Source organism: Lagopus muta, chromosome 5, assembly GCF_023343835.1.
Source record: "Lagopus muta isolate bLagMut1 chromosome 5, bLagMut1 primary, whole genome shotgun sequence".
NCBI lineage: Eukaryota > Metazoa > Chordata > Aves > Galliformes > Phasianidae > Lagopus > Lagopus muta.
In genome coordinates, this window is record NC_064437.1 from 24,899,888 (window position 1) to 24,923,547 (window position 23,660).

The following is a 23,660-nucleotide window of genomic DNA, read 5'->3' on the forward strand; positions in this document are numbered from 1 at the left end:
CAGCACAGGTCTCCAGTCCCCTCCAGGTGAGGAACCAGAGATCTTCCATCTCCTCTTGTCCCAGACTGCACAAACAGTGTCCGTGTGCCCCCTGCTTTGGGTCTCCATGCCTTTGGCTGTCGAGGAAGGCTGTAGCACAGTGCTGGAGCAGGCAGTGCTGGCAGGGAAGAGGAGGAGTTTGCTAGCTCAGTTACCTCAGGGATAGGCTCTGCTTGCTTGGAGTTCTGCAGCATTTTGTGCTTTAAATCAAAACGATGGTGCTTAGTGCAAGTTTTCTCTATTTAATTATAGCAGCCGTATCAGTATGCATAATGGGCTGCTAATATATTACTCCAGTGGACAGTAGTATTGCTAGCACACAAAAGGTGCTGACTCAGATCTGTCCGCTGCCCTTGATTTGGCATCCTTGTCTTTCCTCAGTTTAGTATTTTGTGTCACTGAGGGCTTTGATTTAAGACACAGCACCATCATAAAAGGGGTGACAGTAACAGCTGAGCTCTCTGTTAAGATACTGTATATTATTTATTTCAAACTGTTTGGGTATATAACTGTTTTCCTGGAATTTTATTACCTTTTATTGGAGGCCATTTCAGGATTTTATTACTTTTCTCTCTGATTTTGTTTATGTGTCAGAGACTCGAAAATGAGGGAATTGCTTAGTTGTCATCTCCAGTGAGCTTTTCAGCTGATGGTGCTGAGTTTATGGCTCTGCCTCAGTGCAGGAAGAAGATCAGAGTGGATGGCAGGGCTCTGGGCTGGAGTGCTGCTTCTCCTCCTGCTTTCCATGAGGCTCTGGGCAAATCACTTGTGCAATCCATGCCTTGAGTCTGTAGTGGCAAGGTGAGGATGGAACTGAATCAGAGTTAGCAGCATGACTGTGAGCAAAGCAGGGACCTGCTGCCCTCAGTCTGCAGGTTAGCATCCTTGTGTGATATTTCCTTAGATTCCCTTATGGCCCATTGACAACCGGTTTAACAGAGCACAGCTCTGAGCATCCATCTATGCAGGCACTCTTCTGAGTGCTGTCACCTCCAGCCGTCAGGTGAAGGCTTCTCCCAGAGCTTCTGAATTGCCACGCTGGCCACAAATGCAGGCAGCTCCCATTCAGAGCTGCTTCTCAGTGGTTTAGGAGCAGAGCCTGCCGTCAGCTGCACAGAGAAGCAATGCTAGGAAAGCACTTAATACATTCTGGCTGCACACTGCTTTTCATGCTGCTGATGAACTGTAAACGAGGAGAGCTAAGCACCAAGTGACCAGTCAGCCCCTGGAGACCATCAGTAATTATTTTCTGGATCCAGAACGAGGAACTCTGCCCTTAAATACTAACACAGGCTCTTGTCTTTCTGCTAGCTGGGGAGAAAAAACAGCTTTTGAGGCTTTCCTCTGAAAGCAACAGGACCGAGTCCTACACCACACTTTTTTTGTTTTTCCAGTTTTTATGTTGATGTTTAGGTAAAAATCACCATCCTCAGCATCCAGGCTCCTCCAATGCTGAATTCCCATTTGGTTTCTGATGCATTATGGAGTCCTGCAGCAAAGCCAGGGAAGCCAAGAGTGTTATTTTCCAGCAAAACCACTGCAACCCTTTTTAATATATCTCAAAATAGCAAGCAGGGCACAGGAGCACTTTATTTTTTATTTTTTTAACTCCTTTGATGGATGAAATTTAACTACTGTTCCCTGATTTGTATTACTATTGATGCTACTAACAATCTTTCCAGGGCTGGAATAGCCTTTGAATGCCAAATCTAGAGAGAAGAAACTACCCTCTTGTTTTGATGATGGCAGCAAACAATTAAAAAAGATGGGATTTTTTTTTTTGTCTGACTTGGCCTGCTTGCACACCGAATCAAAGAACTGCCAGGCAGGCACTTTCTGCTCACATGATGAGCTTGCATTTTATTTCCGCGTTTTGTTGTATAAAACAAATGGTCCAGACCATATCTGAGCACAGGAGAAAACATTGACAGTACAAATGAATGGTGATTGATTTACAGGGCTTAACTGCTGCTTGTCCTTTCCCTTCTTCCTCCATGGAATGCAGTGCACTGTTTTACAGGCCAGCTGGGATCCTAATCTGGATGGACTGCTCGCTCACAGGCAGTCAGATGCACGGAAAATTAATTTCAGTCACAGTCTCTCACACTTTAAATGAAAACATAGTGTAACTAATAAATATCTCTCAGTGTAGGCACGCTCTCTTTAAAGCCTGATTAATGATTCTCTCCTCAGCAGAAAATCCCCACCCTGCTAAGGTGAGGTTGATTTAAGCACTTCACCTGCCTGAGCACTGGGGCATATTTCATTTCTAAACGAGAAGAGTGAAGGCAGTTGGGTTTTGCTTGGCTCACAGATTGCTCTGCCAGCAGTCCCTGCCCTCTTCCAGACCAGAGCATCACAGAATGGCATTGCTTGGAAGGGACCTCAAAGATATTGAGCTGCACCCCACACTGACAGAAATGGCTTTGTGCTTGTCATGTTGGGATGCCTCTCTATGGAAAGCTGGCCACAGAAGTCCTGCTGGCACCAAGTCCATTTCACACTGAATAAAAGATTTCTTGTCCATCTGCATTAGTTTGGGTGCCATGTCTGTTCTGGTGTTTTTAAACAAGAGTTGAGCCACAAAAGCTGTGTACAAGATCACAGTGTGTCCTGCAGCAATGCCTATCTGCTAACCCTGCCTTGGTACTGCCACTGATGGCTTCCTTCCATCACACTGCTTCATCTCAGGCACTTCTGCTCGGGCCTCAGCTCACTGGCAGCTGGTGCTTCCCATGCAGCTGGATGGATGCCTCTCAGACCATTCAGGAGTTCCATTTGATTTGTTCTAACATAAAGAATTTTTATTTTTTTAGGTGAAATTTGGAACCTGTAACACTCCAAAGCCAAGTTTCTTTGATTTTGAGGGGAAGCAGAAATGGTAAGAGGAAATCATCGCAACTCCTAGAGACTTCTGGTTCTGCTCTGTGTTGTGTTACAGATCTCACTTTGAGGATGTCAAATCTAAGAGCCTGCCACTGAATGGCTTTTGCTTAATATAGGAGTGTCTTCACAAAAACATAGCTTTTCCTGAACAAGAAGAGGGATACTGGTCTTACTGGTATTGCAGGCCTGCAATGCAACAGACATGGTCAAGTCAGAATTTGCAACCTGAACAGCTTACAGCTAACTCTGCCTCATGTGGTCGTGAAAACCCAGCCTGTCTTTACTTTCTACATCCAGAATTGGCCTGCATACCATGAGAATCACAGAATGACCGGGGTTGGAAGGGACCTCAAGGATCACAAATCCCCTGCCACACGCAGGGCCACCAACGTCCACATTTCATACTAGACCAGGCTGCCCAGGGTCCCATCTAACCTGGCCTTGAATACCTCCAGGGACGGGGCATCCACAACCTCTCTGGGCAGCTGTTCCAGCACCTCAGCACTCTCACAGCAAACAACTTCCCCCTGACATCCATCCTAAATCTCCTCTCCCTCAACTTCAAACCATTTCCCCTTGTCCTGCTGTTATCTACCCTTTCAACATGTTGACTCCCCTCCTGTTTGTAGGCTCCCTTTAAGTACTGAAAGGCTGCAGTGAGGTCACCCTGCAGCCTTTTCTCCAGGGTGAACACTGTAGAAACAGCCAAGATAGCTGAATCTATGTTAGAACACAAAACATGTTCCAACCTAGATCTAGACCCCCTGAAAGATGCTTTCCCAGCAAAGTGCTGCCCCTGCACTAGCTGTTCATGGCTTCACTGAGAAGTTGACCACTTCAAACTGAATGGGAGGTGGCTTTACAACCCTTGAAAACATGTAGATGGATCCTCTTGCTTTGTTCACTGATGACACCATAAGAACACGCTGTGCTGTCTCAGGGAGGCTCACTGATACATTGCTCTCTGCCCTAGGGAAGCTTGGAAAGCCCTGGGAGACACCAGTCCTCATCAGGCTATGCAGGAGTACATTGCTACAGTGAAAAAACTGGACCCCAACTGGAATCCACAGGTAGGAAGTGCTGTTCAGAAAACAAACCAGCATTTGCGCCCTTCAGAAGCCGATGGTGGTTCAGCTTCATGCAGAACTTAATTGCTGCGTAGGAAACTTCATTCTGAGCAGATTAAGCTCTAACTTCATTTTAAAACTCCCCTTTTGTTAAGGCCGAAGCATGAAGAACCATCTTTTTCATTTGTAATTATCTTCATTACAGTGAGCACATGTGCAGGGTTGATTTGGCTATAGTGATCTAATTTCTTCTGCTTTTATCGGTTCATGCTGTATTTAGCATGTAAAGATACTTCTTACCCTTTTCTCATCTTTCTCTTTTCAACTGCTATTTAAATGTTGATCAATAGAAAGTAATCTCCATAAGAGTGACATGAACTGAATGATCAATTCTGAAAATGTTTCCTTTTTGTTTTGATACAGCAAATTACCAAATCTGATTATGATTAGGTACTCCAACAAGCATATTTTTGAGTCCTGTATGCGTTTGTTAAAGGGAGATTGTACTGTTATTTTAATTAGTCTGCCTTTCATCTGCTAGGTTTATTACTTGATTGAGCATTTAAGGATATCTCCCTGTTTATAGACTGATTTCTATACAGTTTTTTTTTTTTTTTAAGAGGATTGCTCTTTAGAAAAATATTGCTTTTAACTGGAGATAGAAGGAAGATGTTTCACTAATAGCAAAATGCTGACAGCATGGTAATTTCTTTTCACGGTAGGAAATTGATTCTTTTTTTGTCCTGCACTCTGGAAGCAGGATCTTGTGTGAGCACCAGCCTATGAATCAAGGTCTTGATTCCCTCTTATATTCTGGTGCTGTTCTGGACTCATAAGAGTGATTGCTGCTTCTTTGCCAGTTCTTGTTCCATGGGTTTGATCCTGCTTTTGCAGCAGAGAAGTAATTTAGAGACAACCAGGCAGAGCTGGGGTTCATTAAGAGTGCTGTGACAATTTCTGCTTTGGGTATGCTTCCCCTCCTTGCTTCAGAGGGCTACTCTTTTTCATAGGTATCCCTTTGGGTTACAAAGCTCTCTGCTAGGAGAACTGGAATAACCTGGTGGTCTTCAAATCCTTCTTAAGAACTCATCCAGCAAACAAGGGGCTGTCTGCAGTGATGCTCCTCCCTTCAAGAGGGGAATGAATAGAGGTGAGAGCTCTTCTTTCACATACCCCTATGCACAGGACTCAGCAGAATCCATGCAGTGGAGGGTAATGCTATAGCACAGGAATTTGCTCACTGGTGTGTGGCTCCATCCTCCTGTGGTTTTAAATAGTTGATGCAGGAAGTTTGCAGGAGAAAAGAGTAGTGCTAGGGCTTGAGCAGAAGCTTCTCTGCTAATGGCAGGGCTAAGGCTTCCTGATAGTTTTAAGAAGCATTTTTTTCTCTCTTCAAATTCTTGCTGTTGCAGCATTTCAGTACATAAACCTCTCACTCTCGTAATCAGGTGTGTATTTCTTGGCTTCCTGACACCAGTGGTTTTCTTATTCATACAGCTCCAGTGCATGCCACTGTGCCTTCACCACTGTAGTCCTTATTCTGTTTTTCTTACCCCTCACCTGTGACTGAGCTAGAAACCTGTTAAGAGGTCTGAGAGCTTTCCGTGGAAGCAGTCTGCTTGGCTGCAGTAAGAGCTAACAGAGGAAGTTAGAAGATCAGAGAATGTGATTTCAGAGTCAGCATTCAAGTACAGGCAACAGTACCTTCTTTAAGATAATTCACCTTTCCTCTCTACTGTATTTGCATTTAAATTCCATTTTTGTACAGCTAAAATCCCACGAGGAGTCTTCTCATCCTTCAATCTCCCAGTTTTTTCCTGCCACATCCACATTCAGGATCCACAAGAGGGAGCTCTGTTCTTCCAAATGATGGAGTTGTACACATCAGGGCATGGTGGTAGGATAATAGCTGTTTTACTCTTCCAACTTCAAATTGGATTTATAAGAAAGATCTGTGAGACCATCACAAAGTTCTTCATCGCTATCATTGTCTTCTTTACATGCTCACCTGCTGGGCTCTCTTCAGTTTTTCTTGTGCTCAGTAGATTACAAATAAAATGCTCCCACTACTTGAATAAAATGGTATATAGAGCTTGGTACAAATGCAAAAAGTTGAGCTTCCAAATTACCATGGAACTGTAATGTGGTGGAAAGTACCACAATAACAGTAGGGTGGAAAAGTCTTTGGCTACAGCAAAAGTGAATGAACCCAAACGCAGCAGACCCAAAAGTGAAGGAAGAAAGCTGCTTACCTTCAGAAGAGCTCACATATGCATAGATCTCCAGCAAGAGGTGCCCTCACCTCCACTGCCAACCCTTAAATGAGGACTGGAAAGGAATGGATCCTGGCTCCACCCCTTCTGGTCACTCAGGTTCATTGCACACACCTGAGGTCCCCAGGTTGGCCCTGCCTTCCCACCAGGTGCTCAATTACTGCTTCAGGCTGTGACTTAGCATTTCTGTTAGAGGATCATAAATAGTAATCAAAGTACAGGGATGCTGCATATCTTATTATATGGCTTACAAATTTCTTGTGTTATTTCAGTCCCCTCTCTCCCCCATTTCCTATATTCCCAAAGGGTATATAATGTCTTAATCTTTTAGCACTACGTACACAAAATTTAAAACTTGGAAACTTTTCTTAATTTCCACACACACACCCCAACAGATTTATATTTATTGCTGTTCTGCAGCCTTTGGGCTGTCAGTATTTTTCTTAATGAAAAGAGTGGCACTAAATGTACACAGTATTTCTTATGCAGCCTCTATAGATCTACGTCTCTGTTCACTTTTCTTGATCCTTTCCTTGATTCATTCTTTCACATTGACCTTGCAGGTTCTGTATTAGTACATTTTCAGCATCAGACTGTAATTGCTATAATTTAGTAATCTTTCTTTGGTTTTGATGGAAAAAAATGAAGTGAATTCATGCTGATGCAGAAAGAGCATCCCGAATTTGTGTGCAGAGCACTGAAAATACCACCAATAACCAAAATCCAACTTTCTCCTTTCTCTTCCTACCCAGAGCTTGGAGTACCTGCAGATGATTAGGAGAGGACTGCATGTGGAGATATGGCAGCCACAGCTATATCTTGCTCTGTGAGGCCCAGATGCTGCTTTTCACATCAGTTGCACAGCTGTTGGCTCATCTCCGTGGATGTTTCCAGTGCATTTTAGTTTTGCCTTCACCCTTCCCACTATCAGGCTGTCTGATACATTCATGCCTGGAGTTTTCTTTAACAGCAATAAATAATCAGACTGCATTATTTTCAGCAATTCTCTTTGCTAGAAAAGCTTTAAAATAGCAAATACAGTAAAGTAGGTGAAATCCGTGATCTTTACTTACACAGAGCTGCTATATTTCTCTTGTACTCACAAGTCTAGAACTAGTCATCACAGTTGCCTTTCAGGATGCTTTTGCAGCTAGCTCCCCCACGTTGGCATGGTCTTCTGATGTGCCATGCTGTAGGTTGCTTTGCTCTTTTTCCCAAGAGCAGCTATTCAGAGGCCAGGACTCAACTCTTCCATGCTCGTCTCTATTCTCCTCTCGATGCCATCTACCTTCGTCATCTTCTACCTTTTAGCACATCTTTTGTTTCTTGTTCTTTCTTGTGAGTCATTCCTTTTAGTCTGAAGTTCCAGGCAATGAAAAGGTAATTGCTTGGACCAGCTCAGTGCCATTTACATATTTCAGAGACATCACCTGTCCTTCAAGTCTGTTCGCTCTTCCTCCAAAACAGAATAATTTATGAAGCAGTTCTTTTGTGTTTTCTGTTCCTAAATAGAAACATTTCATGCCGTCAACACATCCGACTGCCTGGGGTCCTTCAGAGAGCTAGATGTGTCCTGCCTGTTCTGCTTCTCAGGCTTTCACCTGTTGTCTTCCTGCTTTCCTGGCAGCAAGTGACACATTGCTTTCAGTGGCTTTTGCTGATGCGTGTGTGTGAGTTTGGCAATGACGTCCCTGAGCTCTCCCTGGCAGCCACCTGCAGCACTGCCCACGCACACCTTGACCCTGCTGTCACTCTGGCTCTGCAGGCCCTGCCCTGGCAGCATTACCTTGCTGTCAGTAGCGGGGTTTGGTCATTTGGGGAAATCCACAAACTCTTGCAGGTCTGTACAGTCACTTTATTCTCACGTTCGTCGCCGTCTTTCCTTTGGGCGCTTTTAGTGCTCGTCAGTTTTGAGGCAAACGTTCTTGGTGGCAATATTTCCATTTCCACAAACACCATAATTCTATTCTCTGGCATGTAACTGATGTCACAGCAATCCCATTCGATGTAAAACCCTGGGTTTTCCAAGCTGATGTGGTGGAAAGCTGCACCACACACTGCAGTGAGTGGTTACCGAGCATTTCTTGTAACAGAGGGGTTGCATAGCACAGCTTAAATAATAAAAATAAATAATAGAGAAAGCATCCAGATCTACTCATCAGTTTTAGCCTTTCATTTGCTGATTGCAGTTTTGGCATCTCTTGATTCTAAATATTTCCTTTTGCTATTTCTTACGTTGCACATCTACCAGTTCCAATCCCAACAGCGAGTCCCAGTACCGATTTCAGCAGGACCCCCTTCTCCTGACAGAGGCTTTGTTGGCTTTAACTGCAAAAATGTGTTGAAGCACTTAATGGTTTTCTGTGTGTATACTTTGGGGAAAAAAAGGGTATTTTAACTTGTGCTTGACTAGCAATGTGACTTCACCAATAATGCCCACAGTAAGGTTTGCACTGTGTAATGAGCAAAGATGCATCTTTGGAATCTGAACAGCAGAGACACATCTCTGAGGCAGAGCAGGGAGAGAATGTGGATTCAAAGAAAATAAACATTTGCCAAATGTCTTTTCTAAGCTCTCAGAGGTTTGAAATTCCAGTGCTGACATTTACAGAGAAGAAGGCTGTACTTCAGCTATTGTCCTGTGCTCTATCTGGGTAAGGAGGACTGATTTCACCGCACTTCGGGCCAAGGAGCGAGTGGGAGTGGGATGGTGGAATGCCTCTTGGTGGTGAGTGAGCACTGGGAGCAGCCAGGAGAGCACCCTGGGTATGAAATAGCTTCATCAGAAGGCAAGCAAACTTCAGAGTGAATGAAATAGCAGTAGGGTCAGTGCGGTAAACTGGGAAGCAGATGGGTTTGTTAAGTGGCTGTTTCCTTACGAGGCACTGCAGAGGGCAACCTCTGATCGGGTGGGCAGCTGCCCCAGCATGGGGGGCTCCTGCCCTCTGTCTTGCTCTTCCTGTTAAGCCGATCCCTGCCACATTTTAATTGTAACAGGCAAGTTAAGGGAAACTGAAACGTGAGAATGGGCGTTTGCAATACAAGGATACAGTGAAGGCAGGACAATCTGGACTTGCAGCAGAGCTGTGTGTACGTTTTCTGTGGGCTGCACAGTGTTACTGAACTATTTTAACCATCGATTGAAATTGGTGACCCTCTTGTGTTTAAGTAGCACTTCCAGGGCAACTTGGCATTTCTGCAGTGACTCGGTGTGAACTCTGTATCACAATGTGTTAACTGGCATTTTGAAAGCCAGACCTCAGTTTTTGTAAGCTTGAGCTCAGCACTCAAATTTGTCCTCTTCTGCCCGGACTGAGAAGCTTTGCTCTTCTGCAGTTTATAGGTTTGACGTGTGGTCAGCTTCTAAGAATTACAAGAGCAAGTGGTAAATCATGTAATGCAGTTTCAGGTCAAAATCTGCAGATTTCCTGGCTGGTACTTCAGGCTGACAATTTCTTTGGGAAACTAAGAAATGCATTAGAAAAAACAGTGTTCTGAAAACAAAATGAGTGCACCCATCATGTTTTCCTGTTTTGTCTATCAGCCAAACAGATGTCTCCCCTGATAATCTGCCCAAGCAGCCACTGTTTGTGGCTGAGGAAGAGAGGCAGGGCGTGTGGGCAGGATTACAAGGGGGATGGGAAGAGCGGGGAGTAGAGGACCTGTGTGGGGCTGTGCCTGCCACCAGCATTCAGACGCCTGCTGTGCCGTTTGGGTTAATGCCTCAATTTATGGCTTGTCCTACTGCGAGGTCAGAAACTGTGAAAATAGTGAATGTGTTTCTTTGTAGCATGGAAGTCATTTAACAGCATCATGTGAAGTGGGGGCTATGTAGCACGGTACTCCTTAAGGCTGGCAGCATGGAATGCAGCACTGCCAGCATCCCTGCTTCTCTCCATTGGGGGTACTTCGGGGTTTGTTCAGATCATAGAATCATAGAATGGCCTGGGTTGAAAAGAACCACAATGATCATCTAGTTTTAAACCCCCTGCTCTGTGCAGGGTTGCCAACCAGCAGACCAGGCTGCCCAGAGCCACATCCAGCCTGGCCTTGAATGCCTCCAGGGATGGGGCGTCCACCAACCTCCTTGGGCAACCTTTTCCAGTGCTCCACCACCCTCTGTGAAAAACTTCCTCCTGATATCCAACCTAAACCTCCCTTGTCTCACTTTAAAACCATTCCCTCTTGTCTTTCGGTTCCCACCCTGTGAATGTCTTATTTGACTATTTGTTTTGGTTGTTATTTTATCCAAGTGTCAGTTATTAGTCTGAAGAAGACAAACGGGAGCGGAATGCTGGCAGGGATTGCTGTGGTCCTGCTGATGGTGATGATTAGCCTTGCACAAGCAGTAAGGTCACCTGGTTGAGCCTATAGGTGCACCAGTGCACTCTCCTGCAAACACCTCCCACCACTCGTGCAGATCTGCTCTGTCTCTTCTTGGAGCCACTGGAGCAGGGGTATGAGATCTCTTGGATGTCATTGGGAAAAGGCAGCCCAGACCTTGGGTGGAAAGCTGAGCTCTGAAGTGATGAGCACCAGCTTTGCAAGCCCCTGCTCACCCTGCAGGCCATCACTGGGCTGTGCGGTGAACTGGGGAGAGCTGAGGTCAAGAAGCTTCTCCCCTCACTGGCAGCACAGCTTTTAAAAGCAGCATGGAATATTAAGCATGAAAGCCCTGGCTCAAGAGGTGAAGGTAACCCTGTACACCCCCCAGTTTGTGTGGGGAAAGGGAGGGCACTAACACAGTGTATAAGCCCAACAGCTGGAGCATGTGTTGGGCTCCCACCCCTGGGATTCGCTTGGATTGTTCTCTTTGATTTTACATCTCCCTGGAAATTTATGGTCTTAGCACCTTTAATTTATGACATTGCTATCCTCGTTCGAGCAATTGATTGAAATAAACAGTGCCAAGCTGCAAGCTGGCATTTTAGTAAGGTTGAAGTTTAGAAAGCAAAGCAACAATGCAAAATTATGTATTAAAAGCCACACTGGAATCCTGTGAAGAGGTTCTCGGTGTTGTTTTATTCCTAAACATCTTCACTTTACAGGATTACCTCTTCTCCCTCCATGTAAGCTTGCTGGAGCTTACTGCATAGTAACTACGCAGTTTTACTAGCTCTGCTAACTTCTGCTTGTAAGAATGCTTGTATTTTTCCAGCCCAGATCCAGCAGTGCCACTGTTCTGTAGCGTTAGTGCATTGTGTGCAGTATCACATATTCTCTCGCAGCTGCTCAGGGATGTTGTAGTAGCTGTCTTCTGGGATTGCAAGCAGGAAATTGGAGGGTTTATCATTTTTAGCCCCCAGTGTGGAGCTTTTGGTTAAACATTTAAGCAAAGATGAAGTATTTGTCCTTTTGAATATGCGAATGAATTCATTTCCATCATCTTGTTACAATTCATAAAATATATATATATATTCTGTACTGTTCTGAAATGCATTCAGAAAAATAATCAGGGATATGGCTCTGCCTTGTTGACGCTGAGCACTGCTACAGCATAGCAATGTGCTATGATGTCCCGACATCATGACACTTGGCTTCCTGGTGGGTTTAAACATTGCATCCCAGCCAGGTACAGCACAGGAAACTGAATAATATAAAGTACGTTAATTCAAACTATGGATATTCAGTGATGACCAGAGCTAACAGAAGGAGGTGAGATGCTTGTATGTCTTTTGCGTAGCAGGGATTCAGTTGCTTTTTTCTTTCCCCCTTAATAGATGTGCAGAAGGAACCTGATTTGTTCGTATTTGCAGGCCAGCCTAAGATCTTGGCTTTGTTTGAGATGGCAAGGGGGAATTTGAGTCATAGAATCATTAGGGTTGGAAAAGACCACTGAGATCACCAAGTCCAACCCCAACTCATCCCCTCTTCTGCCGATGCCCCTCAGTGCCACATCACCACAATTCTGTAACACGTCCAGGGATGGTGGCTAACGTGGATAGCCTTTGCCAGTACCCAGCCACTCCTGAGAAGAAATTTTTCCTGATACTCAACCTGAATGTCCCCATTTATTGGGATGTCAGGCTGCAAGCTGAAGTGACTGGGACAGCCAGGTCTTGCCTCTGCTGTTCTGCCATGACAGGTGGCCATTTCTGGCAAGGAAGGGCTTTTGTTGGCACATGCAGCTTTTTGTTCATTGTAGACAAACAGCAGTGCTGCTTCTCTCCATTAACAAAAGTAGAGATAAGCAGGTGTTAAAAAGCTTGCTTGTATGGAGTGGCTTTCTGAGCAGAAATGAGTGGTGGTGGTGTGGTGTGAGAAGCAACTCAACCTGCAGTCAAACCTCAATCAGAAACTTCAGTGGCCAAAGCAAGCTGGGAAATGAAGCTTTCAGTAGGCTGAATGCTAACCTGAACATAACAGAGTGCTTGGAACGGGAGGAAAGTCAAATGGGAGCTTGCTGGTGTTGGCAGGTGAGGTGGAGAAGACCAGCGGTAAGAGATGTTTTGTCTGCTCAGTCTTGAGTTTCTGCTGCATGAGAGCAGCATGAAGTCTCCCTTGCATCCATGGACCCCAAAGCCTTCCTGCAGTGCCCACAAACCCAGAAGAGCCTGACATTGAGCTCCCAAGCCCTCTGCACTGGGTAGAGAAGCGAGGCAGTGGTAGAGGCTGGAGGAACGCGGCCACTCTGCTGTGCTTGCAGCTTGAGGTGTGTGTTTAGGAGGTGGGCTTTGGATCACCGCACCTTGCTCATGACAGCACCATGTCAAATTGCTGCTCAGCTATTTCAAGTGGGGGAGGGTGCAAGCTCTAATGAAAAAATCCTATTTTTCAGTGTAGATGAAGCTCTTGCTGTGTCAGAGATTGTTAAAAATTCAGGGAGTTGGATGGAATCTGTGGGGTTATCTCACTAATACCTTGATTTCTAGGTGGAGAGTTGTAGGCTTCCACCTGATGACATTCAGACAGAGGGTAGGGATCTGTGCCTTTACATGGCTGGGAAGGCTGGTTGCAGAAGGCGACAGCATGTGGTGATGGTGGCCAGGCAGCCACAGGGTTGCAGCACAGAGGATGATGCTGCCATGGGCACTCTGGGCATGGTGTGAATAAGGCCCCTACCTCTCTGTTTTTCCATTGAAAACAAAAGAAAAAAGCTCCACGCATCAAAAGCAAAAATCCTAAGAGCTGCTGCATTATGTTTGTTGGCTGAATGTGATATTTCATTTCACGTGCACGGTAAATTGTGTACGCTGAGTCATGAAATCAGAGCTACTAGCAATCATAAAGCTTGCTCACAGTTCTGTCAGGCATTTCACATTTATTTCCCCTCCCCTGATTGTGCTTATGACCAAATTCCAGCTGTGTTATGCTACAGTTTTTAATTAACTCACTATATGTTAATGGAATACTCTTTGAAGCCTTGTTTTAGACTGCAGCTCTGTATAACTGTGCAGCGCATGGGTGTTAATAGCAGCATGTTTGTTTTTAGCTTTCAGCTAGGAAAATATTTCATCCTCATCTCAGATTATGTTTAGAAGGGGAAAAGCTGTGGTAACTATCTCAGCAATATCAAAAGAACAAACCCATCCATGCACCATCCTGGGGGATGCACTGCTGCTTTTTGCATGGGACGGCTTGCTCAGATTGTGCAGATAGATCCTCAGTGGTCTCCTGAAAGCATTCCAGGTGATGAGTCACAGAGCTGGGAAGGGCAGTGGGAGGGGAACGGGGCAGCCCTGGTTATGGGGTGCAGAAGTCCTGCTGGTGCTGAGGGCACAGAGCTTGTCCTGAAAGGGGCTGCCCAGCAGGGCTGCCTGGGACTGCCTCTGGAAGGGTTCATCGTGTTTGCGTCTATCTGGTAGTCTGTAAGGCAGTGAGAAATGCTGAGCTTGTGGGTTTCAGTGGAAAAGAGAGGATTCTTATGAATGCTACTGAGATATGCACCTAATCTTACAGGGGGTAATTGTCTTTTTCCTTTAGCAGCATTGCCCTGAAGGGTTAATATTTACCTTCCCTCTGTGTGCACCTACCATGCTGTTCAGCCAGACCGTGCAGATGGATACAGGTGGAAAACACCCTCGGAAGAGCACACGGCTTGTCCTCATTTCATGCCTCATTGGCCACCCAGCCCTCATTGTGCAGGGTCAGGAGCCATTGGGGAGAGGAGACCTCTCCTCTCAGCCCCAGACCACCTGCATTTGGGTGCAGCACCCCTCCTGCCTCTGCTCTGCTGGCTCCGGCCTCGGCCAGCCAAGGGAAAGGCGGCAGCAATTACGGCACACACAATTAACGAGCTTCTAATCTCCAGCCTTGCGTGTAATTGCTGCTGTCAAATACAATTAGTGTCTGCCCAAGTTCCCCTCCCAGGGGGATAGCCAGGCCATGGTACAGGGAGAGGAGGGGGAGAGTGGCTGAAACTTTAGGAGAGTTCACGTGTTCTTGTTGCCTCCCCAATAACCCTCTCTCCTCAAATGGTGCCCAGAAATGTTAATCCAGAGGGTTAAGGGGACGTGGCAGCTGCCAGAGCAGTCTGTGAGCTCTGCCTCTGGGTTATCTCTGGAGTGTCTCCTGTCAGATTTGTCGCCTGAGACAATGCAGCTTAATTACAACTCAATCAGCACACTTCAAGGATTTAAGGCAAACTTCACAGGAGCTGAAGGGTTAGGGGACATTGCTGTCCCTCTTGGCAGCTGAGCTGGAGCTGCTGAGCCTCCCCCAGGTGCAGCACTGGGAGGCGTAGCTCAGGACAGGTTCCTTCTGCTACCATCAAGCAAAGCTCTTCAGGCATCCCTCACTGCAGCTCCTCCGGGCTCAGGGCAGCACTTGTGCTGACTGAAGCCTCGGTTCTGGGTATTCACTGCTGCAGGAATGTTTAAATTTTATGGGGAGTATTTCTCACCTCCCTCTCTTAAGCCAGGTACTGCTGCCCCTCTGACTCCTGGTGCATTTGCTCAGAAAGAATGGGCTGGATCACAGACACCTGAACATAACCTCAAAGAGCTCCTTCTGTGCTCGGCAGTGCCTGGGATGCTCGAGCCTGGCCATAGCTTGCATTGAAGTTGCCTCACTCTTCCATTTCCAAACTCTGTGACAATGATGAATTTGTCTTGAGTGTCTTAAGGAATTAGCCAGTGCACCTTGGAGGGCAAATATATTTTTTCATTAATAGCTTTCTTTATCTTAAATATATGCAAATATGCTTGAAGGTTCGCAGTATGGAGGAAAGCAGGAGAGATGTGTGCCTATACAGCAAGGGAATCCATGGGCTGAGGGGTGTGCAACGTGATGCAGCCGCGTGCCTTTGTCATCCAGCTGTTGCTGCTGTGTGCCTGCATGTGCAGAACTCATCAAACACAGGAGACCTTTTGCTCTGAGTAAATCTGCGATGTCCTGTACTGGGATTGGGATGTGCTAACCCTCGCGTAGAATCTTCCCTTTTCTGCTAGATTACAACTTTTTAATAACAATAACAATCTTCAGCTGAAACTTTTGCTGTTCTTGCTGCTGTGAACCACGAGGTCAAATGCATTCACAGCTCCCCACCAGCAGGAAGCTCACTTCCATCTCTGCAGGGAACTCTGGCACATGGCAGTGGGGCATCAGGAGGACTGTGGAAGTGGCATCTTAAATCTGTGGCAGCATGCTTTGTGTACATGGAGATAAAGCTTGGGCTATGAGATGAAAAGCAGTAAAGCCCTGTCCTGTCTTCAGGGATACAGCTAGAAACTAAACCCCAAACCAGCCACCTTATAGCAGACTACCTCTCTCGGATCATTTTCTTCCTGCTGCAAGAGGAGAAATGGATCATGCTGTAATCATGGGAGACTCTTAAGACCAAAATAGGAGGTGGACTCAAAACCTCTGCAAAGAAAATGTTTGTCTCCCTAATCGTTTTTCGCTTCCATAATGCTTAGTATGATAAAACTATCTTTCCCCTTTATTTTTCAATCGCAATTAGACTTTAATGTTGTTAAAGCTTGTAAGTGACTTTGAGCTACTGTCGCATTGAGGAGGAGATGGAGCTGAAATTGTCAGTGAGGCATCGGACAGGGTTTTTTAATGTGTCTGTCATTGTATGTTAACCTCTGAACCGGGACACAGCGTCTGTTTGATGGCTGACAACAATTCGGAGGTATACGCCTTGACATCGTGGATAAAGGAAGATGGGGGGAGCGGGGACAAAAAATGAATTAATGATGTTAGCAAATATTAGTCCCTGTATTTCCATTCTGTTCAGAAAGAGGTTGTCAGGCTTTGAGGCTGGCTGGAGCAGCATTGTCCATGACAGCCAGTCTAGATGCGATTGTACCTTGACTCGAGCCAAGCTTTTATTGACAAATACAGTGCCGGGAGGTATGGCTGGGGCTGCTCTGCTGTCCCCTCCAGGAGGAGCATGGCTTTTTTTCTGCAGCTCTGCTTGACACTTGAGAACGATGATTCCTTGCTGGAGCTCCCTGCCTTGCTCCAAAATGCATCGGGAGTCAGGGGAGTTGGAAATGCCTCTTAATGAGTACGGCTGCTGCATACAGAAGCTCACATTTGCCTGTGATTTATGCTAGCTATGGTCACCCAGATCCACCTACCTAAGTTGGCTGTCAGGAGTAATAGTGACTTTGAGATCAGCTGTATGTGTACATAAGCAGCAAAAAGTCAATGGACAAGAATTAGGGATAAATTAGGAAATTCCAGTGCCTCTTAAGGCATTTTTGCCTTTCTTTACGATCTCTTCCTGGATCTCTTACGTGACACTGCTTGTGCTTTGGCACTTGTGTGCAGTCCTGCAAGAAGATTTGTTGCTGTGCTGCTATGAATTCCTCTACCTTCAGCTGGCACTTCAAGAGTAACCCCTTCACATATGTGGCATGTTGTAATTTTGCTTTTTCTCTAGCATCTCTTACACGGTCCTGACTGCTGGCATCTATCTCAAATCAGGGGAGCAAATTATGGGAGCCTGGGATCACGTTATTCCTTAACTATCATTAGTTACATGTGTATCTGCAGTGCTTCGCACAGCATGCCAGCAAGAAAAGAAATTGAGCTGGCTTAATTGAGAGCTGTATAGTTAATTATTAGTGCCTTTTTAAAGGAAGAGAGAGAATGTGCAATGTCAGGGTTTCATTTCACTGTGGTTTGCAAGGTAACTCACTGGTTGTCATCTGTCTTGGTATGACGTTTGCTTTGCCTCTTCAGCCCCAAGAGCCCTTTTTGTAGACTGTAGAGATGTCAAGAGATGTAAGAACTGCACCAGCCCATTGCAGATCCCTTCAGCTGGTACGAGCAGCACATAAACCACCAAACGCTTCTTCTTTGAGCTGCAGTGTGGCTTGGAACGAGCAGCAGCTCCTATCCCACTTCTTGCCTGGTTTCTTTGCTCCATCACCCTTGGATTTCGCAAGCACATCCCTGGCAGGCCGGGCAGTACGGATGTTGGCAGCAGGCAGCTGAGCTCAGGGTATAGGCAGGTTGGCAAGGCTGGCTGGAAGGAAACCAGTGTGTGCCTGCGTCAAGGCTGAGCTCCCATCGCTCCTGAGAAGGAGTGCTGTTCCAAGCCTGGGCACATTCCCCATGGGAAGCCCAGCCACGGTGATGGATGTTGGAGCACGGTGCTGCTTTTAATGGCTTTGCAGAGCACAGGCACACGCTGAATCCTGAGAGGCTAGCTGAGACATTTGCTGTACATTTTTCATAAATTTGTTCTGCGGACTGTGATGGAATAAGCTTGGTTCGACATTCATAGGTTGGGTATTGGGTTCCCTATTTCTGTATGAAGGAGAGGAGGTAAAAGCTGCTTGGACAAAGCAACCTGTATATGGATTAAGAACCAGAGAAGTTGTCATCTGAGCATTTTTGGGAAAGCCTCTACCATTAAGTTTCCCAGTGGCCTTAGGTGTACTCGATCAGTATGATTAATCTTTGGTGCAAATGCATCGGGTTGCACAAAGGAGGTGAACTTAATCCAAGAAACCTGTTTTACAATTTTTGCCTCTAGGAAGATGAAATCTATTTTCTCAAGTGTTGTTTCTGGCTTTGAAAAAAGCAACCACCCAAAACTGTGGTGGGAAGAGAGGAAAGGACGCAGATTAAAAACGTTCTTGTAGTTTCTGGAGCTGGTTGGGAGTCCATTGGCCCCCAGCATCAAAGAAGGTAGGCTAAGTGTAAGTATAGCTTCATGTCATAGAAATAGCTCTTCATTTCATAAGAATAGCTCTTCATTTCATACGAATAGCTCTCGCATGCAGTAGCAGCTGATCTGAAATTAATTCTCTTTATAAGTGGTGTGGAAATAATTGATGGACAGTAAGGTTCTCTGCTAAATAATTTTTTAAGAGGGGCACTGCACTGGGAAGACTTTAAAGCCCTTTCCCTTCAGGAGAGAACAACTTTGTGTCACCTTTTACTCTAAATTAGAGAAAGCCAACTTGCCACAGAATGACTTTCATAGCCAATTTCCTTTTCATCTTTTCTTTTAAAGCTATGCTATCTGCAAACCCAAATATTATGGCTTTGGGCTAATACAGGAGAGCTGAAAGGTGGATCTGGTTCAAGCTGGGCAGAATGTAAATGTACTATGGGGAAAAAATTGTTTAAAACAAAAGCAGCTTAGGGAGCCAGGAAGAAAGGCAACTTAGAGCATTTACTTTAAAAAAAAATCAACATCCTTCTACGTAGAATTGTGATGAGGCAGCACCATTTTTGGTGTAGTCAGCAATGTATTGCATCTACTGAGAGGGGGCTAGAGTTGGGCCAGCTTTCTCTGATTTTATTCATCTTGGGCATGATGATCTCTTGTTACAGAAAGCAGAACTGCCCATTGCCAAGGGCACATTGCAATTAATGGGCTATTTTGTAAGGCAGCATTGGCTGAGAATTGCAAACCAGTTTCGAGTGCTCCCCTGGAGAATGGGGTGCCGGATTCTCTAGAGCAAGCAGGGGTCCCTTTGGCCAGCACAAGAGGTTCAGGCTTTCAGACGCAGGCTTTTATTCTGTTCTGCAAATCTGGCATGGAGTTAAAGTCAATCGCAGAGCCCGAAGTGCAGGATGCTTTTTGAAGGTAGGCCTGCGGCTGCGTATCGATCAATCATCTCTCTAATTGTTCATTTCTATTATGGTGGGAATCATTCAGAATCCTAGAGTTCCTGGGAGTAAATCATTTGGAAATGCTACCCATTATAAAATTTAATTTTAAATCTATATTAAATAGATTTCCAAAGGCAAGCTTTGCAATCTAGTAACATAACATTATGCCGCTGCACAGCGGTGCGGCTTTGGGTCCTTGGGGGCCATGGCAATGCTTTGGGTCCCTGTTAGCAGGATGGCTGGGCCACCAAGCACACCTCTGGGGTGAGCCCATGGCTGTGTGCACAGCAGCATCCATCTGCCTCCTCCTCCGGATGGGAAGGGTCACAGATGGGGTTTCCAGAGGGCTGAGCTCATCCATGGGGCTGGGAAAGGTCTGGGAGGTGAACCTGGGAGCCAGGATGCTGGGACCAACCTTTCTTTTTCTTTCAGACGACAGAGAAGAGGGGGAAAGAAAGCAAAACTGCGTTTGGAGGCCCTGTTGTCAGCTCGTTGTATCAAGAAGAAACAATCAGGTGATTATCTGTGCTGGACTTCAGTTGAAAACAGTATTTTTCTCATGTCATCTTGTTAAGCTTTTTTTTCTAATATCGCGCAAGTGTGGTGGCAACTACAACAGGATAATAAATGACAGGAAAGAACTTTTCAGGTCCATAATCATTTAAATCAATAACTCTCTGTATCACTGCCAGGTACTAACCTTTCCCTGGTGCGAGATGTGGGGGGAAGGGCAAGGCTTCCCATTTTTCAGTTATATGGCTAAAAAAAGGTAATATTGGCTTTTTTAATAGAAAGCTATTCAGACACCACCTTTCTCAAATAGTTATTTCTTTACCAATATGTTCATTAAGGTCTGTTCAGTGAAGGTTTTAATATTGGACGATGTTTGCCTTCGGGGAGAGCTTGCACCTTATATCAAATTAATTTTTCCTAGGTTCTGCAGCTAGCATAGCAGAAATGCATTTACTGAGCTAGAATGGCTGCTATTTAAAAACTGTCAAAGTGCAAGTACTCAGTGACATTAGCTACTGAATAAGGACAAGTGGGTTTTTTTTGCTTGTTTTTTATTGTTCCACACTACTAATCACAGGAGTAGTATTCATTCCAGTATGTAAAGGATTACCTGGAGAATCTTTGAGAATGCAGCATTATTTTTAGTTCAAATGAGCAGGCTAAATGAGAGGGCTAAATGTTTGAGCAGCGTTTGCATGTCGTGTCGCAGTCACCCATTTATGTGTTTGTGATCCCATTTGTTTTACTGCGTGTCTTGCATCATTTTAGTCCCAGGAAATTAAAAGATAAACACTGATTTCTGTGCACACCCTCTCAAGCTTGCTGTGAATTTTCCAAGCCTTCAAACTCTTAACGCAGCATTTCTTTGGCTGGTTGTCACAAATGAGTGAAAAGTAAAACGTGAGCAGGTGGCTCCAGCCCCTCTGCATGGAGATCAGGTAGGAATTGGAGCAGGCAAACACAGCAGCAGCGCTGCACTCAGCTGCAGCGTGGGCACATCCTTCAGCATTGCAGCCCACTCCTGAGCAAGATGGAGCTGTTGGCCAGGAGCAGCCAGGCCTGGAAAGCCATCACGTCTTAACGTGCACCTGGACCTTGACCAGACAGGCAGGTGTGACCTTGCTTTAACATACTGCTTGAGGAATAGCCCCTCTGCTAGCCGCAAGCTCCTTTTTCTTCCCTGCTCTGTCAGCGTAGGTCTCAGCCAACATCCTTGATGTCATAACTTAACCTTGTGGTCTAAATTCTATTTGAGCTGCTCATTCAGGAGTTGAGCATATTAGTGCTGCCTTGCATTGAGTGCTGAATGAGATGTTTATTCCTACAGTCCTTTCAGAGTCTTTGCTATCCCAGGTATTGCCTGAGCACCTTCTGAACATGAAACGGTATCCAGAAAAACCAACTTTGCCTCAGCTAGGTTACTCTAAATCTTCTCTTCATATTTTTGTTACTGTATCCATGAGAACATTGCTTGTGGAGGACTTGAAGATGACCACAGCTCCAAATAATTTTTCTAGACTTACCATGCAGAGCATACTGTTTGTTTTTGTGTGGCGGTGCTCAGATAGTCGTGGACTGGTATAGCATAGCTGTAATCCTTATAAAACATGGCTGTGGATGGATGTACTCACTGAACATAGATGGTACAGTGAGATTCTGCTGAAGGTGAGTTGAATAAAATCTCTTGACTTTGTTTGTAGGAGCTTTCACGTGGTTCATTAGCACTATTTGGCCAGTAGGCATCAGTGTCTTCAACTGCAAGTTGGGAAGTGAGGAAGCATCAGCGTCGTCTCATCCACAGGCACAGCCTCACCTCTCTCAGTGCAGTTGCCCATGTACTATGGCTTTTGTCTAGTGTGCACTGGTACAAAGTTTGCAAGTAGCTGAGCCTGAGAATGGCTGTAGACATTTATTTTGGCATCCAAGTTTAACTAGAGCATGGAAGTGGTTTGGGTTGATAGTACTCAAATGATAAGGAGACTTTAATTGGGCTGGGAGTGCTTACTTACAAGAACATAAGATTCTGTAATACTTGATTGCATTTATAAGCAGTATACTGTCTTAAAAACAAACAAACAAAAGATCCCTCTGAAATATTTCTGTGAAGAAGAAGGAAAATTGAAGTGTTCATTTTCAGTATGTTGCTCCTAGGGATTCTGAGGGATTCCTAGGGATCCCCTATAGATAAGAATCCAGGCTTTTGTCTTTGGTTCAAGTGTTAGCTGATGGCTCCTGAGTTGGAAATTGTGTATGGCACAATGCAGTAAAAGGATTTTTAAGTGTTGCACCAAAAGCTGGGAACTTATTTGTAGTTTGAGATTTCATGAGCTTCTACATGTAAGTAATGTGTTGTTCAAGAGGGAGTTACGAAGTTTTATTGATGGAGGGTTGTAGCATGTTCTAGAAGGCTGAGGGGTGAGAGGAGCAGAATAAGAAAACTTAACACCTTGAGCCAGCAAATATTTGCATGTTGGAAGTTACCAGTAAGTGTGAAGCTGTAGTTTCTGTGTGTGGGTGCTGCTTTGTAGCCTGAGAATTGAGGAAGGAAACTTTGCAGACCATCTCGTGGACTTGGTTGTCAGTGGTGTGCCTTACTGATGCATTGCAGCAAGCTTGCCAAAATTGAAATATTAATCAGTCCACTTTGGTCTCTGTTTCCCTTAGCTGGTGGGATAAATATTTTCCAATTATAGAGCCATAGAAATGGAAGCCCAGAATGAGCAAAAGTCTTGTTTTGGCTACTAAAAACAAAAACTCGTGTCCTCCTCAGCCCTGGGATCTGACAGACTGCTGAAGGCAATGAATTCCGTAGCAAGCAGCGCCGTGCCAAACGCAGGCTCCCACGTGTCCTTTAGGATTCAGCTGATGCAAAGGCAGAGAAAGGCTGTCCAATTTATCTGGAGCCCAGCATCTTCACAGCCTCACCAGGCACCAGCAGATAGGCAGGAATGCAAGTGCAGAGTTTTGAAGGCTCACCTAAGCAGATTCTCTTAATTTATGCTTACCAGAAGCATCTGAACAGTTGAACAAATGATTACATAGCAGCAGCTGGCAGTAGGTTAACAGGGAGATGAGGGATCTTGTTTTAAGAGTAGTGTAAACCATGAGTTTACTGTCAGCAGTCAATTACAGTGCAGCAGCACTGCTATTGCTTTCAAAGTGAGTTTCTAGAATATACATAAATAATGCTTACATTCCTTCTGTGGAACAAAGTGCTTGGCTTTTAGGGTGCAAATGCTGGGCAAGGGGAAATTGCCACGCCATACCCTGAAGTCAGGTGGATTCGGGGTTGGGAGAGCTGGGATGGAGCCAGGGCTGAATTTGCTTTATCACTAATTATCTCAAATGTTTCCACTTTGAGAACATGATAGGAAAATGGTCAGTCTGGCTCATGTAACCACATTGCAAGGATTCCAAATAAATTCAAGAGCATCCATAGAAACAGGTTATACTGATCTAATTAAATCAATTTAGAGAGAGATTCAGTTAAATCAGTGCAATTTGCGTGTTCATAGATCAATCCTCAAATCAGAAGAAGGTCTCTTGAGCTAATGAGGCGTAGCAGTTATTTACTTTGGGGTGCTGGGCACTGGTCATCAATTAGGAGTCATTAATAAAGCCTGGCAATAAAGAGCTGAAGTACCCCCAGTGACTAATGGGGAACAGTTGCAAAATGTATTAGCATAGTGCTCTGCCTTTGTGTTTCTCTGTAAATCACTTATCTCACTTTGGGCATTAGATAAAAATAGTGTGTGCTGGTGGTGGAACTCGGAGATTTCCCTTGAAGGAGGGTTTGGAAATGATCTGTGGCTTCAGGCTGCTCAGCAGTGGTGGGTGTACTGTTGGGTTTTTTTCCTGCTGC

The 23,660-nt window shown here is 45.1% G+C and overlaps 1 protein-coding gene across 2 annotated transcripts in view; it reads left to right on the forward strand.

Moving 5' to 3' along the window:
• Positions 1-23,660, forward strand: part of ACBD6 (acyl-CoA binding domain containing 6) — a 68,846-nt gene that overhangs the window by 1,244 nt on the left and 43,942 nt on the right. For both annotated transcript variants that reach the window (XM_048943832.1, XM_048943833.1), the window contains exons 2-4: positions 2,856-2,920; positions 3,899-3,995; positions 19,718-19,800. In XM_048943832.1, the coding sequence (XP_048799789.1) occupies positions 2,856-2,920; positions 3,899-3,995; positions 19,718-19,800 (245 nt within the window). The remainder of the gene's footprint in view (positions 1-2,855; positions 2,921-3,898; positions 3,996-19,717; positions 19,801-23,660) is intronic.